Raw genomic sequence first — 23542 nt, 5'->3', positions numbered from 1 at the left:
ATAAAAGTTTTCTTTTTATCCTACATTATTTGTCTTGAAGTCACAGATTTTTCAAACTCATGAAGCTCTCTAGAATATTCTTTATAGTCCTCTAGTCTCAGAAGCTATAACTGGTGTAAATCGTACCTAATTATCTTTGGCACATTCATTCTATTATTTATCTTACATTTATACACTTTGTAAGACACTGAAGACAAGAACTCCGGGGCACCCGGTTGGCTCAATAGGTTAAGTGTCTGCCTTCAGCTCAGGTCATGATCCCAGGGTCTTGTGGTCCAGCCCCATGTGGCTCCCTGCTCAGCGGGGAGTTGCTTCTCCCTCTTCCTCTGACCCACCTCCCCTCTTGAACTTGAACGCACTCTCTCTCAAATAAATAAATAAAATCTTTTAAAAAAAGAACAAGATGAGAACTCCATAGCTTACGAGCCTAGATTTTGATTACTACTATCATGCTGGTTTAAATCATGAAGTATTTTTTCTAGTTCTTTCAGAATCTTAATAGTGAATTGTGCCATGACTGTTTGTTATTTAATATTTGTTTTTATTGACTTTATTCTGCATATGCACACAAGGCCTTGTAGATCTAGACAGATTAACAATTATAATTTAAATATTGTAATAGTAATAACATGGTGTCCCCCACTCTTTTGACCCAGTCCTTACCCCTATAATAACGTGATGAAAATCAGATGGAAAAATCTACATGAGTGGCCAGGGACAAGGGATGAAAAAAAAATGGAATTGCTTTGCTTAAGACAGCTGTCTTCCCCTCCTCTCCCAAAAGGAGGGAGAAAGACGCTTGCTGCTTGGAGATGGGATGGAAAGGATCCTAAGTCCTCATTTTTAACCTTTGGAATGTAAATACATATCTCTTAAGGCAGATTAGCCTCCTGTGTCTCCAGTTATTATAACCTAGAGATTTCTGTAAGCCCTGGGCCTCATTCTCCCTCAATGTATAAACATAAACCTCCTCTGGAGTCAGGTAAAGCTTTCTGGCATTCTCTCACCACTGGTATAGTTAGTTGTGAATTAACTTCTCCAGGGTTACTCTTACCTTAGGAAACCAAGTTTCCAGCGGTATTCAGGCAGAAAGCCCAAACTCTACTGAACACAACAATGGTTTCTTTGCACCAGAGAATGACAACATGTAGCTTCAATTTGTTTTTGTTTTTGTTTTCCTGTGAGAATTTTTGAAAGCTATACATTTTGGTGAGGGCAGAATATAAAAATGCAGAGTTCTTAAGCTGAATACTAGATTTTATATTACCTCTTAAAAAACTATATTTTTATATGAGACTATCATTCCTTTCCTGCGCTATCAAGGTAAAGCTATCTACAGTTATATTTGCAGTGGACATACTTGTTAATTGGGCAGCTATGATTTAACATGTTTTGTCTGAATTTTAAAATTTTGATGATATAATCCTACTAGACACATTGGTCAGAATTTATTATGAGCCATAGCTCATTTGAGGTATGCAAGAAACTTAGTGCCATAATAAGCCATGATACGGTTATCTAGACCATGGGATATGGTTGCTAAACTTTAAAATTATAATCAATCAATCAAACAGTCAATAAAATTATAGCAAATAATAATTTTCAAAAAAAACAACTCTTTATGGCTGCCGAATACTATCAAAATTAAATATTGTAAGAGTAATACAATTAGGAAAAAGTATATAATTTTATTTAAAAAAATAGAAGAAGACTGTACAATTTTAAATCTTCCTGTTAAATGTTACCTTTAATAATTTCATATTCTTATCACAGGTTTTGAACTTTCACATTGTGAGGATCCTGGCATTCCACAATTTGGATACAAGATCAGTGACCAAGGCCACTTTGCTGGTAGCACTATTATTTATGGATGCAATCCAGGCTACACTCTTCATGGCAGTAGCCTTCTCAAGTGCATGACAGGGGAGAGAAGGGCCTGGGACTATCCTCTGCCTTCCTGTATTGGTAGGATCCTCTTTTATATCTTCATAATTATTTCTGTAGAAGTGTTATCCTAATATGCTGTACCTTTTCAAATGATCTTATCCGTCCACCCACAATTTATACTTTAAATCATGAAGTTAATGAACTCATAGTTCAAATTTGTCAGAGGAAATAATGGAAAGTGAAAGGGTCTTTTTTATAAGTTCATTGATAAGTACATTTTTTGTACAACATGGATGAAGTTGTATGGAGTCATTTCAATTCTCCTATCCTGATATAAAATTAAACTCACTATGAAAATACATTAAGACTCTTATCATACACATTTACTGAATCATATTGATTAGATTTGTTTTAATAAAAAAAATTATCGCCTGTGCTGGTGTCAAGGTAAATTAAAAAACAATGAACTGCGGCGCCTGGGTGGCACAGTGGTTAAGCGTCTGCTTTCGGCTCAGGGCATGATCCCAGCGTTGTGGGATCGAGCCCCACATCAGGCTCCTCCGCTATGAGCCTGCTTCTTCCTCTCCCACTCTCCTTGCTTGTGTTCCCTCTCTTGCTGGCTGTCTCTATCTCTGTCGAATAAATAAATAAAATCTTTAAAAAAAAATGAATTATTCTCAATAACTTCAAAGGCTTTCTTTTTATATATACTTTTTCAAAAATCTAAGGAATGCATAAGCTTTTCTTATGTGTATGTAGCATAACATAATTAACCAATTTCAATAAGAAGAGGCAAGTGACATCAGATATATTGCCTTCATGAAGTTTTCTTCCTGCTCCAAAGATCAAATCGGTGTCTGGCTTGAATGCCAAACCAGCAAAAGGAAACATTTTAACAAAACACTGACTCCTTAGAAGGGAACAAACATGCAGCTGTTCTTTAGCTATTCTTATTTTTGATGGTATTTGTGGAGGCACAAATCCATTCTTCATCAGGCCCATATAAAAAAATCAACCTAAACTTTAAAAAAAAAAAAAGGTAACTACTTTATTAAGGTATAACTGATATCTAAATACTGTGCATATTTAATGTATATAAATTGATGAGTTTGGAAACTGAAACCTTCCAAATTTCTTTGTTAGTTGATATGATTAACATAGGAATCTCCACAAAACCTACTAGAGTGCAAGTAGAAAAAAAATGAAATTCCAGTCATTAAAGGCCTTGTATCTAATTACACAGTGTTTTTGAGGCCACAAAACCTCTGTTGGTTTATGAAATATTGACTCACGTAGGAAGCAAACACGTTTTTATCTAACCAAACTGCAATTATAGGCCTTTCTTTTCAGATAGCATCTGATTTTGGATAGATTATAAGGGTAATACCTAAAATAATAATCAACTTAAATTAACAAAGCTTGGGATTCTGGAATATGACCAACAGTGAGCCCCCTGGCATTAGTTATGAGAAAAATAAAGCATTGATTAATTCTCTCTGAGGTTGTATTCTTTGATGTATATGAAATATATTCAGAAAAGCATTAAGGACTGCAATTGCAAAATACTATAAACCTTTAAATACTGATGTTCCATGCTGTCCTTAATATCAAAATCACAAAGCAAATATATTAAAACGCATATATTTTCTATGTATGTTGAACTAAGCTAAAGATATTCTTCTTTTTAGAAGATTTTATGTAAACAAAAGGACATTTGATTTTTGATCAGAAGATTTTAATTCTGTTCATAACAAATCAATGCACTTTATATTTACAAATCTCCCAAGTTAAAACTTAGTGACTTAAGGGATGCCTGTATGGCACAGTCGGTTAAGCATCCAACTCTTGGTTTTGGGTCAGGTCATGGTCTCAGGGTCCTGAGATCCAGCCTCGGGTTGGGCTCCACACTCAGTGCAGATTCTGCTTAGAGTTTCTCTCTTCCATCTCCCTCTATTCCTCCCCCCCCCAATAAATAAATTAATTAAAAAAAGAAAAACTTACTGACTTGATATTGCTCAGGATTTCATGAGACGGGTAAATTTTTTTTTTTCTTTTTAATGATAGATGATCAGGAATAACAGCTGAAAACACTTGGATGCATTGTGTGTCACGCTGATGATTTCCATGATAACAGAAGATGAAATTCTATTTTAGATGGTGTTCTCTACTGGCAACAATTAATAGCTTTACCACCTGGCCTAAGAGCATAATTTTCTGTGCTCACTAACTTTAAATATCTATTATGGCTGTATATTTCCCTCTCAAATAAGAAACTTTCTCTCTGTCATGTGGATTATTTCTAGGTAATTATGTTTCTGAAGCTTATACATGGATCAAACAAATAATTTTTGAAACACCATAGCCAGAAGGATTTAACCTATATTCCTTCTTTAAATACTATTTCATTTTTATACTGCAAACATAAGTCTCCTGTTAGAATACTAACTCTAGTGCTATAGCATATCTCACCAGCTCATTTGAAGTCAAAATGCCAGGTAAAATTCTTAGAAAAGAAATACGGAGAAAAAAGAACTATGTGTAAATTCAAGATACATCACAATACACAAAACTTCGGTTTGAACTTCAATTGATTAAAAGTTAGACTGGAAGAATGAATATCAAATCTGTTCTCATAGTATATGTATGCCATCATAGTGATAAATTATAAAGAAATGATGTAAAATTAATTAAAATAGTTAACAAAGTGCAAGGCTATCCAAAAAATCTTTGTTAAAAAATGAGAAAAATCTAAATAAGTGATGGTTACATCTTAAATACTGATATCTTCTTATTTATGTTAAAAATAACAAACTTGTTATTGTCAAATTAATGTTGCAATACAAAACAAAGTTGCTTATCCTCTGTAAGTTTGTAGATCAGTCAGCATTCAGCAGTGAAATAGAATCAGTAGAATATCTAAATCTAGATCCATCTATCTGTCTATCATCTAAGAGATTTATTTATTTTAAGGAATTGACTCATGTAGTTGTGGGAGCTGACAAGTTCAAAATCCATAGGGAAAGTCAAAAGGGTGGAAACTCAGGCAGGCATCAGTGCTGCAGTTTTGAAGAATTTCATTTTTCCCCAGAAAAACTCAGCTTTTGCTCTTACAGCCTTCCAAATGACTAGATGAGGGCTACCCCTATTATCAAAGGATAACTTCTTTTACTTAACTGATTATAGATGTTAACCACATCTATAAAATACTTTCACAACGATATTTACATTAGTGTTTGATTAAATAACTGGGTACTACAGCTTAGCCAAGTTGACACATAAAACTAATCATCACAATGTAGTGAAATAGAATATGTAAAATCTTTGAAATAAATTTACCTATAGGAATAGAGCAAACGCATTTGAACCATACATTCAGTTGCTATTAGGTCTCTTCCAAATGTTTAAAGTTTCTTGTTGACTGTCTTTGCTCCAATAATAAAAACAAAACAAAACAAAAAAACCCCAAGAAGTTTAATTCAGCCATTGAATGTGAGTAAGATAGAAACAGTGCAGAGAACAAGAAAAACAAATATAGAGGTACCTTCAAATATTTAAGCACAAAGTAAAATGTTTTGGTTTTCAGGGGTTTTGTTTTTTTTGTTTTGTTTTGTTTTGGTAGGAAATAATCTGGAGAGTTTTCAAATGTATTATGTGTTACAGTGTTATGCTTATTTCAAGGGTTAGAGATGTAGCACAATTTACTAACTGTAGCACTTAGTTTCTCTCATCTCCAATACAGACAGCTCCTTCTAGATTATCTGTTTACTGAAGTAAAACCTCTACAGACATCCCAATGTATTAAATAGCATCAAAATGGAGAGGAAATCCTCCAAAAGATTAAAACACATTATATTGTATGACAATACTTAACATTTTTAATTTCATGAGTTTTATAAAATTTAGGGACCCATTAAATCAAAACTAAACTAGATTTTACTGAAGTGAGAAATCTACTAAAAATGCCACTTTGACTTTTGGGAGGTTAAAAGGGAAAGAGTTTAGAGTGATTTAAAGGGAATAAAAGGACAATGAAATTTAGAAGGCCTGAGGGACCGCAGTGAAGATTAGTTTTTCTCAGAGGTGGGGTAGCAAGATGATGAATTATTCAGACCGCAACCGAGGCACACTGAGCAACTTGCCATCTGTTTCCCCTCTTTAAATTATCATTATTTAACAACGCATCTTAAAATCTTTGCCTAAAATCAGAGTTCTTTAGTGTGTCCTTTTTTTATTCCCTAATTAGGGTAATTTTACTTTTATGTGATCTAACTTGAGACTTTATTGCTTTATTGTACAGTATATTTTTCCTTCAGTCAATACATTAGTCTGAAAAAGTATATACAAATGTATTGTTTTAAGATGAGAGATAATCAATTCTTATTTTCCTTAAGGTGAAAAAATATGTATTTTTGAGAAATTTGTCGATTGTTTTTGCAAAGATTGGCATTAAATTATAACTTAATTTTTTTATTATTTTTTTTGTAGCTGAATGTGGAGGTCGTTTTAAAGGAGAATCATCAGGAAGAATCTTATCTCCTGGTTATCCCTTTCCATATGACAATAATCTGCGTTGCCTGTGGATGATTGAGGTCGATCCAGGAAACATTGTCAGGTAAATAGATTTCATTCTCTCAAAATTACTGGGGAATCCGAAATTTCTGATCAGCCTCAATATATAATACCAAGCATCAAGGCTTTTCAATATTCTTAGCCTTGGCAAAGAAAGATGTGGTTTTCATCTGTTTAAAGTATGAAAAGTGTTCAGAAGCATGATTTATTGATTTATGGGTCACAGTGGTAGCTCATATAACCCCTAGAGAGAAGCTTTTCGTAGTTATAATAGACCACAAAGATTAAGAATATTTTTATGGGGGCGCCTGGGTGGCACAGCGGTTGAGCGTCTGCCTTCGGCTCAGGGCATGATCCCGGCGTTATGGGATCGAGCCCATCAGGCTCTTCCGCTATGAGCCTGCTTCTTTCTCTCCCACTCCCCCTGCTTGTGTTCCCTCTCTCGCTGGCTGTCTGTATCTCTGTCGAATAAATAAATAAAATCTTAAAAAAAAAAAAAGAATATTTTTATGCTTCTTTGAGATGTTACTCTTTCAATTCTTGATGATTCAAAATGCTAAGTCCACCATTTTGTTAAGGATATAAAGTTGTGCAAGTCACTGTTGTAAGTTCAGCCTCATGAACATTTGGAAGAATTAAGCCTAGAAGGGGACTCAGTAATATTCCATCTTTCCTGGCTTTAGGCATATCTCTGGAGCACCAGCTCTCTGCCCCTTTAACCATGTTTGATTTCCCTTTCCTGCTGTGTTTAGTTAGGTGGGTTACAATTCTTCACATTTTCGACCCTTGGATGAGGGGAGAACCATCATCTCCTAAAACAACAGCAGTCAGGTTTCCAATGCTATCACATTCTCTAAATCCTAGTTTAACTATTATGGTTATGGCTGGGAACAAATTAATAAATGAACAAATAAATCCTCCTCTCCGAACAAATCTGAGCTAGTTGGTGTATTATCACTCTCAAAACAATGACTTTAAATTTAAGAATTGCTGTTTTATATAAATGAAATTTCAGACAGGCTTCTGGGTGTTGAAGGTGGTTATAGAAAACAAGGCTTATCCTTCATATAACATGGTGAAAGGAGCACTCATGAATTGTTCAATGTGAACCAGTGTGTTACTTAAATAGACTACCTCAGATCAGTTCTCAGCATGTTTTTCTTTAGTATAGATCATACATGGTTTATTTAAATATTAAAATTAGTAAACTCGAAAATATTAAATTCAATAGGATTCTGGAATTTTTTTTAATCTCAAGAACAATTTTTGATATTAAATTGCACATAAATTTGAAGGTATGACTTCATATATCAAATATGAATGTGATATATGTAGAGAGAGAATTGAGCATGTTGCTATGATTGGATTTCTAATTTTTGGCACTGGCCACAAAAAATATCAGACACTAATTTTGTCTAGATTAGATACAAAACAGACTTAACATGAAACAATTTTTTGGTTTTTGTGCATTTGGTGGGGTAGGGTTGGGTAGACATTAATTTTCATTTCACATTAAGGAACTTCCCTTTTACTCTACATTACTGCGTGTGATTGTAATGTTGAATTTTTAAAAAATGCTTTGTCTATATATCTTGAGATGTTCATGTAATTTTTTTCCTTATACTTATCATTGTGATGAAATGTATTGATTCATATTTTAATATGAACTAATTCTTGCTTTCCTGGAATAAACTTCATTTTGATTGTGATAAAACAAACTTGAAACATTGGTAAAAATATGTACTATATAGTCAGAAAACTTGAGTTCAATTCATGACTTTGCCACCCTATGGGCAGGTTTATTTAATCTGTCTCAAGTCCATTTACCACATTTATAGAACTGAGATAAAATACTTGAGCTTCATTGGGTCATTATAACAATTAAACAAAGAAAATACATGTAATGTATTTTGCACAGTGCCTGGCATGTACTCCATGCTCCGTAAGCATCACCTACTATGGCTGCCGTTAAAATTCAGGAACACAGAAAAGAATGTATGTCTGATGTTTCTGTAATTTGGAAAGGTGATTTAATAGTACTTTTAATCCTATTCTAGAAAAATAAGTTATACTGTTCGAGAAATATGTATTAAGGTTATATATGCTGTTATATAATTCATTTTTATCTGATAGAATAAAAGAAATATCTAATAAAATTAAAGATGCATATTTGTTATATTCTTTATTTAAAACTGAATCCATGTTTAAAATAATCCAACAGAGATATGTGGTTCTCCCACAGCCTACAGTTTCTTGCTTTTGATACGGAAGCATCACATGATATACTCCGAGTTTGGGATGGTCCACCAGAAAATGAGATGCTCCTAAAGGAAATCAGTGGATCTCTTATTCCTGAAGGGATCCATAGCACTCTCAACACAGTAACCATCCAGTTCGACACAGATTTCTATATCAGCAAATCTGGCTTTGCAATTCAGTTTTCAAGTGAGTTATTATTTAATTTCTTAAATGCAAAAGAAGAATGCTATTGAAATAGTACTTTAACTTTACTGCCCAAAACTTTAATTTTAAAATTTTGATGATCCTAAATATTCTTATCTCTAGTCTTTCTATTCATCTTCAGGTGAGGTAAAAAAGCAATATACTTGGAAAAAAGCAATATAATTAACTTGGAATTAATCAGTTAATTGTTGAGACCTCTCTACTTGTCAAACCATTTTTTTAAAGTACAGGTGGTGTTTAAATAATTCAGCAAATGAAATAATTACTTTACAAAAGCTTGTAATCTCGATTTACCATAAAACTGTATATTTCAAAATGTGAAATTTTTGTGGATAAGGAAGGAAATTAATACTTGCCATTACAAAAAAAGCAATCCTATATTTTTACTAATTTTGTTTTTCTTCTTTTAAAGATCTTAATTATATATTCCCAGATATCTTTGACAAAATATTTTAGATCTGCTTTTAAATTAAAGACTTCCTATAACAATGAAATGTCATTCATTGTAAGTAATTACCAGTTTTCATGGCATGTTTTTTTTTTTTTCTTCTTTTTTTCTTTCTATGGCGCTGTTAAGTGGCTAAATATATGTTGTTCTGTAAAAGGGATTTTTGCTTAGTGGCTGGAGAAAATGAATAAAAACCTTAAAATTTTAATTGTTATATTTTTACTTTCATTGCCAACATATATTGCCTCTTTGAGAAAATTATCTAATGGATTTTCTAATTTTATAGTCTTTAAAAACCCTATTAATAGAAACCTATGCAAATTTCTAAAACAAATCATTTATGGAAAGCATGCAAACCAGTATTCCTGAAATGTGCCTGAATCCAAGTCCTGGCTTCTTACTAACTACTGAATCTGGGTACCTGATCTCATCATCTGAGGCTGAGTTTTCTAATTCACATAGTTCTAATAATGCTTATCTCATAAATACATTATTAGAATGTAACATGATCATGTGTGCACAGTATTTGGTATTAAGTATATAGTTGGTGCTCAGTGAACTGTTATTATTATATGAGTAAATGTAAAGTTGGAATCCTTTGAAAAAAATTAAAAAAAAAAACATAACTTTTGAAATGACTGTCCACAAAATATATTGCGTTTAGGTAAAGAACTGGCTAAGACGGTTAAACAACTTGGCAGACTTGGTTCATGGAACAGAATTGTTTGACATAATTGACTAACATAAGTAAATTGTTCTGTATTGTGTAAACCAAGCTTGTGTGAGAGAGGTGTAAGTCAGTGTCTGTAAATTTATATTTTATCTTTTGAGAAAAATAAAAAAGAATGAAAAATGAAATTACCAGGGGTAAGTCAGTGAGAGGTGTAAGTCAGTGTCTGTAAATTTATATTTTATCTTTTGAGAAAAATAAAAAAGAATGAAAAATGAAATTACCATGTAATTGGTGAACATAAATGGCTTCTAATTCTGAAACACCAGTTAAATATTCTTCATATTTATATCCTCTTATTATTTACTGCTCATTTTTCTTTTTATGAAGATAGGAACAATTTGTCAGAGATTGCTGTTCAATTTCAGTTCTTTCTAGTTATTGTTTGGCAACTAACTGTTCCCCTTTCCTTTACCTTAAATTAGTAATAGATAATATTTTATACTTAAGTGGTTATTGTCATTTATAGTCTGATTTATTTATAGTCTGTGATTTATACTTATGTGAAAAAATGCTTAAGGCTAGTGTTCGTGAATGCCAAGTTCATCTGCTTAATAGATACCGGCTGTTTAAATACGTTTCCAGGAATTTTTAATGAAGATTTGTCAGTTAAATTAGTAATGCATTTTAATATTTATTGTACTTACAGGGCATTTAAAGAAACAATATGTATCATACCAGAGCTTTAATAAATCTGCCGTCATAATATTCTTTTAAGGTGCATAGAAATGTGTACTCATGATCTGAGACTAAAAACCTACCCATTGAAATAAAATTACTGTGTAGGTGAATAGATTATATTTTGAGAAGCATCAATTAATGAAAATTAGTCACTTGTTTGTATATCTTCTGTTACTCATTTTTACATGGCTTTCCAAGTGTCCAGATTTCAAATTCAAAAATATTCTTTTCATGAATGAGATCTTTCTTGGTGCGCCAGAAAACATGTCAAGTGCTTTATGTACATAATCTCATTTAATCCTCACAAAAGCCATATGATTTATGTTGGGTCATCCCCATTTCCCACATAAATACAGAGAGGTTCAGAAAATGTGTTCATTTGTTTAAGGTCATAGTACTAACAGATTCCTGGAGCTGTGGCTCAAATCCACATGTGGCCGAAGGGAACTTTTTGCTGTGCCTATAAATGCTTGGCAGTGATTGCCATTATTTTGCTATCGTTATTATTTAGATACATGTATTAATATGCTAGAGGAAGCAGAAAGCTTTTAGTTATAAATTAATAGTTACGATGAAGTTCTACAATTTAATCAGCTTGTATTTCTGATTATGCTCCCAAGTACCACATCTTACACAAGCGAAGCAGTGACAAGGCATGGAGGAAAGCTGGAGTGTGTGCATGGCAATTTAGAAGGGACCGTTGCCCCCTCTGGCCATAGTCATTTTGCCCTATAGGAAGACGGGCTACTTTTATTTATTTTTAATTTTTCTTAAAGATTGATTGCTTGATTTGAGAGGGGTGGGGGAGGGGAAGAGGAGAGAGAATCTCTAACCAAACTCCCTGCTGAGCCTGGAGCTCCAGGAGGAGTCAAGGGGCTCAATCTCAGGACCCTGAGATCTGGACCTGAGCTGAAATCAAGTCGGCGGCTTAACCAACTGAGCAACCCAGGCGCCCCAAGACAAGCTGCTTTTAAAATGGAACTTGAAATAAGGAGTTTTATGTAAAGTCATCTAAGTTTCAAAGTAAATAATTAATTTTAAAGAAAATGTTAACAGAAGACAGGCCAATAAAACACAACTGTAGGTGAACCTTGGCTTCCAGGGCAGAGTTGTCACCTCAGTGGTTCACCTAACGCCTGCTTCCCTATATAAATTTGAAATCACATTACCCATTCATTCATTTGTTCATTTACTGTAGAAGAGTCTATTAAGGACCATTTATTAAACATATTTACCTCCAATTATTTCTCAAATGTCTTTTCCCTTTCACGCAGGCACCTCTTCTTCGTTTCATAAATACACACACATACTCACACACTTCCTCACACTCACACACTCACACACACACACCCTGTGCTGCTTTCTGTGTAAACCTTTTTCATCTTAAGCGTTTCTCTGCTCCTTTTGCTTAAGTCTTGCTCATTCTTCCAAGCGTTTCTCTGCTCCTTTTGCTTAAGTCTTGCTCATTCTTCCAGACTTGGTACCAAGGCTTCTCTTTATAAAACATTTTCTGACCTCGCTTTCTAAAACATATTCCAACCCATGCCCCAAGCACTAGCTGTGTTTTTTTTTCCCAAAGAGAAGAATAGTTTATAATTCATTGTTCTGAAAATGTTTTAATTAGTGATCTTTGCTCCCCAAATGTATTGTTAGTAACTTTGTCTCCTTAATGTCTATAGAGAACAAAGTTTCTATTTGGACAATCATATAATTTATTGTCCAAATCTAAGATGATTGTTGAGAGTGAAAGAAGACACTATTTAAAATTAAGCTGGATAACAAGCATAAGCCAGGACAGTCGTAGCCAAATCAGGATATATCATTTTAATTAAATCAGACTTGTCTTGTATTCCATCCCCTTTCCCCCACCTCCTCAACGCTCAGTCCTCTTTTGAGCAAATAACTGTTGTTTAGTGTCAAATAAGGAGTTTTAAAAAGAGGAACAAGTTAGGCAATACTAGCAGAAGCAGAAGAGCCTTCAGCAACCAAATGCAACCAACGAAGTGTATTTCACTGAAATTGGTGCAAGTGAATTTAACTGAAATGTAGGTCACATACCAACTTCATAATCACCGTTAAGCCACTATCGGCAGCTACATGCCTTCCATTTCATGATCTGTTCATTCTTTGTAGAGTATGTCACATTGCCTCTTGGTGTTATAGTCTGCAAGGCACTTTTGCTTAATCAGAGCTACTTAAGTCTGACACCGTCACCTCATGCTGTCCTGTGTGCTGTCCTCGCTTCTCAGCAGTCAGCCTCTATATCCCCTGCTTAAATGTGTAATCTGCCTCTCTTGTCCCACTTTAGTTCCACAGGGAAGACATCTTTGGGGTATCATGCTGTCATTTGCCCACAGAATAGTTGATTTTGACAGAGCATTTTCTATGCTCTTCACTCTCTGACCTCTCTGTTAAGAATCTGCCCCCGCTGGGTAATACAGAATACGAAGGCCCATAGCTTATGCTGTTGAAAATTCTCAAGGAAATGGATCCCTTAGCCAGGAGAGGTTGACGTCTCCCAGCCTCAAAAGACTGCGTGGTGCCCCTGCCTTTGTTCCCGTCCTCATTATCACTGCCTCCATTGCTGTGACAGTCAACTAGCCACTCACTTCATTATCCCTCCAGCCAGACTTTTCTCCACATTTCCACCTGACTGATGTTTCTAAAATACAAATCGGACATCACCCCTCCATTTCAATTTTTTTTAATGGCCACACAGTCATAAGTTCAAAACTTTGGAATTACATTTAAAGCCTCCACAATTTCCACCCAAACTACCTGCCAGTGTCATCCTTCACTACTCATTATACACATCCAGTCATCTAACTACACTGTCCTGAGAGGACAATGTCCTTTCACATTTCTGCTTTTTTTCCATATTCCTGAAACACATAGGTCCACATTCAAAATCTCTAAATTCTTAGTCATTTTTCCAAGGTCCAGGACAAATGATACTTCCGGTACCAATGAACTCCTAGGCAGAATTAGTCACTTCCACATCTGTACTGCTCGGGAACCAGGTGCAAATTGTATTAGAATTGCCATATGGTTCAGTTTGCCTAGGACAATCCTAGTTTATGCGTGTCTTAGCATCCTGACTGGTTTGGCACTTGGATCTGTATTTTTTTTTTTTAGCAAAGTATCATTATTTTGGCCAAGATAGGCCAGTATTCTACAGTAATAGACTAGTATTCTGCTAAAATACCCAAGGTGTATTTATTAGACCTCTCTTTTATATTAGATCTCATCTAACCATGTGTGAGATATTTTTACAGGGCTCAGAGTAATTATAATGCATGATTAAATTTGAAAAACAAATACTGATAACCCGTCTCCATTTTCTAGTATTTTCCATATGCCAGGTAATTCATACTTCCCTTTCAAGGAGAATTTATAGGATACTTGTAGATGAATAAAATATTCTCAGATATGAGCATCTAACTCATTCTGATCTTGGAAGGTAGTGGGAGAAGCATTTGTTGCTAGTGCCCTGGAAACAATTTTGTGTAACAGCAAGTTATGTCATAGTCTTGCTGTGGTTTGAAAGATACATAAAGCTGTCAAGACATGAATTGGCAGGATTAGCAGGAAAAATGTGTTCTTGCAATATGCACAGAAGTAGAGACTCAGGAGATGTGCTGGAAAGCTGAAGTATATAGTCTGCATGTTCTTGCTATGGGTGTTTTTGTTATTTATTTTGTGGAGTCAATTCACAACTATTTATTTATCATAGAAATGATTTTTTAAATTTTATTGCCGTAGACATTTACGGCAGCTGTGAGATTTTAAAAAGTACATGTTTAATGAAAATGTATGTACTAAATATTGACTTCTTAAGAAAGCTGATTTCACCATCCAAAAGGCAGGTCAGTTCAGCCAAGGGATGCTGTCAAGAAGAGCCTAAGCAGATATCCATAAAGATGTAAGACAAACTTATCTTTGAAAAAGTTGAAACTGGGCTCCCAAAAGATAGCAAGAAAGAATCTAGGTATTTTTTATATTTTCTATTTTTTTAGAATATTTTTACTAGTCCTTGTAAATCAAAGTATTTTAAAAGAAGCAGAGAGTCCCACATAATCCCATTTCAATAAAACTTGTTTAGATAAGTGGTAAAAATGTTTTACAGAGGAAATCATATGTTGATCGATTATTTTTCTATACAACCAAAAAGTAGTAGAATACTGAATTTTCTGAGACTTTATTGCCTCATGTGTCACGTTAACATTATATAGGTGGTGGAGGGGCAAATTTTATATTCTAAAATATAAAATATAAGTAACTGGTCATTTGAAGCCGTGATGATGTAATAACTCCAGCTTCATCATTTTAAAGTACCTGATGTATTAAATAAGTCGTGGTTATTTTAAAATACCTGTCTTCTGTAGCCATGTTCTTATTAGTGCAACTGTTTCCTAAATGAAAGTGCTCCCTGGCACCATGACATCATTTGTAGTAATGGGCCAGTTTTTTCCACTAATGTATTAACCTTATATGACAGGTGGGATATTTTGGCTGAGAATGTAGTGTCTATGATATTAAAACATGAGCTTTGGGAATTTAGAGCAAAGTGTATTATTTCAAGATACTGACGTGTGGTATTCTTGTTTTATGAACAAATTCTCCACACATTTTCAGACAATAAATCATTAGAATTGCTGTTTAAATTAACTACATGAGACGCCTGGCTGGCTCAGTTGGTTAAGCGTCTGCCTTCGGCTCATGTCATGATCCCAGGGTCTGGGGATCAAGTCCCGTGTCAGGCTCTTTGCTCAGCAGGGAGCTTGCTTCTCCCTCTGCCTGCTGCTCACCCTGCTTGTGCTCTTTCTCTCTCTCTCTGACAAATAAATAAATTAAGTATTGAAAAACATTAATTAACTACATAAGGTTTTTAGATTTTTAGTACTTATATATTAAGGATTATGTACACATTGCTCACGTCTGTATGTTTATCGTCAAAAAGCCCAATAACATCTCACTTAAAAATAAAATTGATTATGAAAATGTAACTTGCACATAATGTATATTAACATACATGGGGACCATAGCAGTGTCAAATGACCATGTGATAGCCAGAAGACAGATCTGCTTAAAAAAAACATGACATTTCATTTAGAGCAAATGAAAATTCTACTAAAATAATTTCATTGCTTTGTATTCTAAATTTTCTTCCTCATGCATATGAAGATTAATATGCCAGCTGCTGTTGAAGAACTTCACAAATAGCTCAACAAGTTCAATTTTATATCAGTCACATCATTGCTTTAGAGAATCAGTAACATCAGTTGCCTCAAATATTTTAATTCCAGTAAAATTTTGTTTACATCCACTTCATGAAATCAAAGCATCATCTTTGAAAGTTCATTTTGTCAAAGAAAAAACATCCAGTATTATAAATTGTTAAAATTTTAACATTTTAATAATTAAATTTACTTAGACTTGTCTTATGGTCCAGCATATGGTTTTCTAAAGTACTGTGTGCATTTGAAAAGAATGTGCACTTGACATTATTGGATGGAGTGTTTTGCAAATACCAATTAGGTATAGTTCGTTGATAGTGTTGTGTTTGAAGTGTTCAATATCATTACTGGTTTTCTCTCTACTTTTTTTTTTTTAATCAACTAATGAAAGAGAAGTGTTGAAATGCCCAGTTGTAATTGTTAATGTGTCTACTTATTCTTTCTGTCCTGTCATCTTTTTGCTTTGTGTATTATGAAGATATGTTATTAGATGCATAACATTTTAGGTGCTATGTCTTCTTAAGGAGTTGACTTTTTCATTACTAAGAAAGATGTCTCTTTTTCACTGATAACTTACCATGTCTTGAAATTTTCTTTGTCTCATATTAAATACCTTATGATTAGTCCAGCATTGCTGTACTATTTAGCATCCTTTTAACTTGGTGTGTCTGTATATTTAAAGTAGGTTTTTAGTAGGTAACACATGATTAATTCTCAGTTCTTTACACCATCTGAAAATTTCCCCTTTTTATATATAGTCTTTTAAATTATTAGACTATTTACATTTAATGTAAATTTTTCATATGGTTGACTTTGTCTACCATAATACTATCATTTTTATTGGCTCCACCTGCTCACTGTTCCTTTTTGCCATGGTCATATTTTTCTCCTCTATTTACTGTTTTTAACCTTTTGAGCCCTTTCACCCATTTCTCCACCTCCCCCATTCTCTGCCTCTCCCAACCACCTATTGGTTCTCTGTATCTGTAAGTTTTTTTTCTGTTTGTTTTAATTTTTTGTTAGATTCCACATATAAGAAAAATCATATGTTATCTGTCTTTCTCTGACTTATTTCACACAGTATAATGCTCTCATGTTCCATCCATGTTGTCCAGAATGGCAAAGTTTTATTCTTTTTTTATAGCTGAATAATATTCCAGTGTGTACACACACATACACACATACATACACAACAATTTCTGTATCCGTTCATTTAACAATAGACCCTTAGGTTATTTCCATATCTTGGCTATTGTAAATAGTGCTGCAATGAACATGGGGGTACATATATATTTTTTAGTTAGTGTTTTCATTTTCTTCAGATAAATACCCAGAAGTGGAAATGCTGGATCATATAGAAATTCTATTTTTAATTTTTTGAGGAATTTCCATACTGTTTTTCATAGTGGCTACACAAATTTACATTTCCAACAGTGCACAAAGAATACCTTTTCATTACATACTTGAGAGCACTTATAGTTTCTGATCTTTTTGATAATAACCATTCTAAGAGATGTGAAATGATACTTCATTGTGATTACAATTTGCATTTCCCTGATGATTAATGATGCTGAGCATCTTTTCCTGTACATGTTAACTATCTGTACATCTTCTTTGGAAAAATGTCCATTCAGATCTTCTGCCCATTTTTTAATTGTTTTTTGTTTGTTTTTGTTTTTTAGTTGTTATTTTTTGCTGAGTTATATGAATTCTTCATATATTTTGGATATTAGCCCTTTATCAAATATATGATTTGCAAATATTTTCTCCCATTTAATACATTGCCTTTTCATTTTGTTGATGGTTTTCTTTGCTGTGCAGAAGCTTTCTAATTTGATACAGCCCCACTTGTTTATTTTTGCTTTTGTTTCTTTTACGTTTGGCGTCAGATTTTTAAAAATATTACCAAGACCTACATCAAGTTGCTTAGTGCCTATGTTTTCTTCTAGGAGTTTTATGGCTTCAGGTCTTACATTCAAATATTTAATCCACTTTGTGTTAATTTTTGTGTATAATATAAGATAGTTTCATTCTCTTGCTTTTGGCTGTCTGATTTTTCTAACACCATTTATTGAAGAGTCTGTCTTTTCCCCATGGTATATTCTTGGCTACTTTGTTGTAAATTAATTGACCATATATGTGTGGGCTTATTTCTGAGTTCTCTGTTCTGTTCCATTGATCTATGTGTCTGTTTTTATGACGATAACACACCATTTTAATTATGATAGCTTTGTAATAGAGTTTGAAGTCAGGAAGTGTGATGGCTCTAGCTTTGTTCTTCTTTCTCCATATTGTGTTTCTATGCAGGGCCTTTTGTGGTTCCTTGCAAATTTTAGGATTATTTGTTGTATTTCTGTGACAAATACAATTGGAATTTTGAGAGAGATTGCACTGAATTTGTAGATTACTTTAGGTAGTATGAACATTTCAACAATATTAATTATTCCAATCCATGAGCACAGACTATCTTTCCACTTATTTGTGTCTTTTTCAATCTCTTTCCTTCTTGTGTCGTAGTTTTCAAAATACAGATCTTTTGCATCCTTGGTTAAATTTATTCTGAGGTATTTCATTCCTTTCGATGCAACTTTAAGTAGGATTTCTCTTCTTAATTTCACTTTCTTAATGTATTAGTTATACATTTTTGATACCTGCTCTAATATTTATAACATGCATTTTTAACTTAGCAGAACGTATCATCAAATTCTATTATACCACTTCTCATATTAGAACCTCACAATAGTGTATTTCCATTTCCCCTTTGGTCCTTTGGGCTGTTGTTTTCATTTATCTCACTTCTACATGTGTTAACACCACAGTACTTTTTTTTTTTTAACTTTAAGCAGACAATTATCTTTTAAATATGTTTTAAATAAGACAAAGTTCACATTTTAAAATTTTAATATTAAATATAGTTATTTTGTGATAAAAATGCAAATACAAATTTTGATGTAAATAGCCTCATGATAAAAACAAAGCTCTCACAAAATAAAGGAATAGAAATAGAATAGGTTATGGTGTACATATAATTCATAACTGTGACCAAGCAAATGCTACTTATCACAATAAAAATGTTAAAATTTACAGATATATTTATGTACAGTGAAATAATTGAATTACATCTGTGTGTGTGTATGTGTGTGTGTGTGTGTGTGTGACAGGAATGCTGATTCAAAAATAAATAAGTAAACTTGAGTATGTCAGTACCATTTTCTCTTTTTGCTGCTCATTATCATTCAGACTTTGAAAGGTTTGCATCTCTGAAGCACTCTTTTGCAAACTCGACCAAAATGCTCTATTATGGTGTTGAAATTTTTTGAAAATGAAACCTTTAAATGTGGTTTTCATTAAATCAGTTGAAAATCTTTAGTCAAAATACTGTGTTATTGGAGTGGTAAAGATCTTCAGCTTTGAAGTTTTTGGTGAATTACAATTATCAACAACAAAGTTTAGCATCAGGAAGACATTTAAATACCATTTCTATAAAATTGTGAAAGCTCAAACACTATCTTGTTCGAAATTTGAAACTATCTTATTTTTAATTGTATTACATTTGTATTTACTGGAATGGAATAAAATGGAAAAAAACAATTATACAGTTTGTAAGTGAATATTTAAAAAATCATAATTTAAGGAGCACTTGGGTCGCTCAGTTGGTTAAGCGTCCAATTCTTGATCTCAGCTCAGGTCTTGATCTCAGGGTTGTGAGTTCAAGCCCCGCATTGGGCTCCATGCTGGGTGTGGAGCCTACTTAAAAAAAAAAAAAAAAGTCATAATTTAAGAAAACTTGTTTGACAAGTTTTCATTGTAAAAATCTTTGTCAAAGAAAGGTATCTGAGAAGAGATAAAATTCAGTATCTGTGAAAATGTTTGAGCTTAAATATATGTACATTGCTTTATGAAAAAAAATCAAATTGAAACTTTCCTCCATTTTAAAAATTAGCCCCAAGCTTGCCAGATATCTCCACACCTATAGAGAGAAACTTTTCTTGAGTAAAAATAGTATGGCCTTTGGAGACATCAGTTGAACATGCCAATAATTTTAAATGTATTAAAAATATATTTAACAATATTAATAAAAATAAGAATATATTAAAGAGTAAAAGGCACTAAATAATGGGTAAGAAACCAATTAAAAATGTGCATATGTACCACAAATGATTATTTTGATTACATTATTTTTAATGTTTAGATAATCTATATAAAGAATGTGTTTCTTTGTGTACAAATATGTGGGATTTTTTAGATATTATTTTAAAAACAGTTTTTGTATGGATAAGTACTTTGAAATGTTCATCAATATAATACCAATTTTGCTAGTCAATCCATATTTTTAATTATACAAATTAATTTTAACTTTTTGTTTCATTCCCAGAGAATGAAAAGTTTGAATGATAAAAAGTCACCTGATTTTAATACCCATTTTATTATATTAAAGCTATGTACACATCTGCTGTCCCTCTTAGATTATGTTCCTTTGAAGAGCAAGGATGTTATCATATTAACATTTGTATTCCTAGAAATTGGCACTGCACCTGGTACTTAGCACTCAGCAAATGTTAAATGAATCTGCTTGAATAGGAAATCTTTAACAATGTAAAATAGAAGTGCACTGATACTATATACTGGCAGTTAAAAATAATGTAAAACCATTTTATATGATTTTTCTTTTTTGCTTATTACTTCTAGTGATACCTTAATATTAGAATTCAATTTCAAATTAGACTTTTGTATAATCTTTTATAATTTTTATATATAAAATCAGTTTCCTGTATAGGTAACTTTGGGTCATCACCCTAACATGACTTACGATTTCACAGAAATTGTATCAGTAATTTTATTTCCACTTTTGTCCTCATATTGGAGCATAAGCCACAATGAAGGTAGGGAGGTGTTGTCTTGTTAAAATATATCTCCAATATCAAGCATAATACCTGGATCATTGTGGGTGCACAGTAATTATCAGGTGAAATAATTGAATATGTCTTTTTTAAAATAAAATTCTTTATTCTTAGAAGTATATTACAGCACTGGCTGTGAGGTTCCTTTTGCATCCCATACATTAGCAGCTTTGTTTCCCTCCTGGGTTGATGGGAATGTCTCTGTCATGCTGCCATCTACTTTAACCTGACTTGCCATGTCATTAGGTGTATCCTTAGAAACATAATGAAATTCTAAAGATAGCCACATTACTGAGTAGCTGGCAGAGTGTAGGCCTAATAATGATGTTGAACATTCTTTATAAAATTGATGGATCTTGTACAAAGCAAGAGCTCAATCAAGGGCAAAATACTCCAGGGTGAAATCCACCTCTAGGTTACCATCTGCATTTCAAATATTTTCTGATTGATTTGACTCTGGATGGAATTTCCTTCCAGATGAAATATTCCCATTACCCAACTTGATTTCCTTATAGATAGTGAAGTGAAAAATATAGTGCCATTTCTTGGTTAATACAGAAGTATAAGGCAATGAAACTGGAAGAGGAGAGTGAAGGTAAGGCCTTGTGAATACCCCATTTGGACTATGACCTTGCCGAAGTCTCCTGATATTGCAAAAACATACAAAACCCCTGTTCTTTAATGATTCATTTCAGAATTGATATTTTCATAGGATTATGTAACATAACTGTTAGAACAACTTTAAGCTTATATCTGATGCTAAATCAGGCAGTAAAATATTACTATGCCAGTTTTACAGATGAGGCAACTAAACTTCAGAGAACAAGTGCAATAGGATCAATGTCCTTTCTTACCATTGTTTCTGATAACATTACTTATTCAACTGTATGAAATCCTAGGTTTTTCTTTTTTGAAAGGTCTTGAGATAAACATATTTATACCAAAGAGTCCATTTTCTGAACAGAAAGGACACACTGGAACTTATGAGTAATTTTAGTGTATTTATTCCCTGTTGTAGAAAACAATGCAGTAAGAAAACTAGAACATTAATTTGCCCAAGGTCACTAAGATAGTCATTCAGATATTATCTCTGAATCATAGTTCAAGCTATCATCCATATTGTACTTGAAATCTATATATGCACTGGTTAGGATTGTAAAGTATGTATTAAGTAAACTGCATATTGCTAATTAAATTACACTCATTTAGATTAAAGCACACATAAAATGAGAAGTCAGAAGTATGTTTATAGCACTGATGAGTTGTAACAAGGTTGAGAACTCAGTCATATGCTGTACTACTTAGTGGTGTCAAATGCTACCATATAAGGTAAAATCACTATCTTAAAAAGAGTAAATATTATAAGTCTTTATATTGTTGCTGATGTTCAATTTATTTATGTCAGTGATTTTTAACTTTCATGGTGAATTTATTTCCAAAAAAAGTATTCATATCTGGATGCTTTAATAAATTAGAAGTTTGTGAAATTTTTAGTTTCCAAATGGAACTTTTATTTATTTGATTTTATTGACATCAATAGCATAGGAAAAATTATATACACAGGTGAAATTTTAGAAGATTTTTTACAGTTTTCTTTCCAAAAAAATTGAAAATTTAAAGAGTTTATAATTTTCTGAATGCTTTGGACATGGTAAGTTGAAAGGTCTATTAGATAGCCAAGTAAAGGAACTAAATAGGCAGTTGGATAGCATGGTCTGGAGCTCAGGAGAGACATCAAGGCTGAATATATAAATTTGGGAGGGATTAAGCTAAAAAGAATATTTAAAACCGTGGGGTCAAATGAAGTTATCCTGGAGGAAATTGTATGAAAAAGGCAGCATAACATTAAGCACTAATCCCTGGAGTGTTCTAGCCCTCAGTCATCAGGTTAAAAAGATAGAAACAGCAGATGATACTGTGAAAGGACAGCAAATAAGCCAAAAGAAAACTAGCGGAGTCTGAGGACTGGGAGGCCAATAAAACAAGTGCTTGAAGAAGGAAGGGGTGAACGATCAGTTGTGGTACATGTTGCTGAGAAGTTTCTGGGAAAAAAAAGAAGGTACAGAAGTTACCACTGAATGTGGCAGCTAGATTTCACAAGAGCAGTTTAGTGAATATACCAGATACGAGGCTGATGATGAAACTGAAATAGTTGTATAGATACCTCCCTCAGAAGAAAAGCTTAGTAGGTTTCCTATTAAGAAAGGAGAGACATGGGGAAAATAATTGGAAGAGGATGGAGATGTAATGAGAGTTTTCTTGTTTATTTGGATGGAAGATACAAGTTATGTCTGTATGCTATTGGGAATGGACGATTGAGGAAGGAGGAACTGGTAATTCAGAAGAGATAAGAAATGTTTAGGAATAAAGTCCTTGAGAGATAAAGAGAGTTTAATACCAGCAGCACAAGAACTAAGGTTGACCTTATGTAGACCAAAAACACCTTCTCCATTCCGATCGCTGAGGAAGCAGAGAATATAGGTGCAGACACCAGGGGGCTGATAGATTTGGTGGTGCTAAAATGAAGGTATACCTGTCTTATTGCTTCTACTCTCTCAGTGAACTATAAGGGGTGAAATCAAGCAAAAGAGGATGAGAAGAAGGGAGAGAATAATAAAAAAAAATC

At 33.3% G+C, this 23542-nt stretch overlaps 1 protein-coding gene across 3 annotated transcripts in view; it reads left to right on the top strand.

The window, feature by feature from the left end:
- Positions 1-23542, top strand: part of CSMD3 (CUB and Sushi multiple domains 3) — a 1145609-nt gene that overhangs the window by 857518 nt on the left and 264549 nt on the right. For all 3 annotated transcript variants that reach the window (XM_040625739.1, XM_040625738.1, XM_008689272.2), the window contains 3 exons: positions 1774-1965; positions 6373-6499; positions 8699-8901. In XM_040625739.1, the coding sequence (XP_040481673.1) occupies positions 1774-1965; positions 6373-6499; positions 8699-8901 (522 nt within the window). The remainder of the gene's footprint in view (positions 1-1773; positions 1966-6372; positions 6500-8698; positions 8902-23542) is intronic.

The sequence above is a fragment of the Ursus maritimus genome, unplaced genomic scaffold (assembly GCF_017311325.1).
Source record: "Ursus maritimus isolate PB19 unplaced genomic scaffold, ASM1731132v1 scaffold_9, whole genome shotgun sequence".
Classification (NCBI taxonomy): Eukaryota; Metazoa; Chordata; class Mammalia; order Carnivora; family Ursidae; genus Ursus; species Ursus maritimus.
This window is presented reverse-complemented; position numbering and strand designations above follow the sequence as displayed.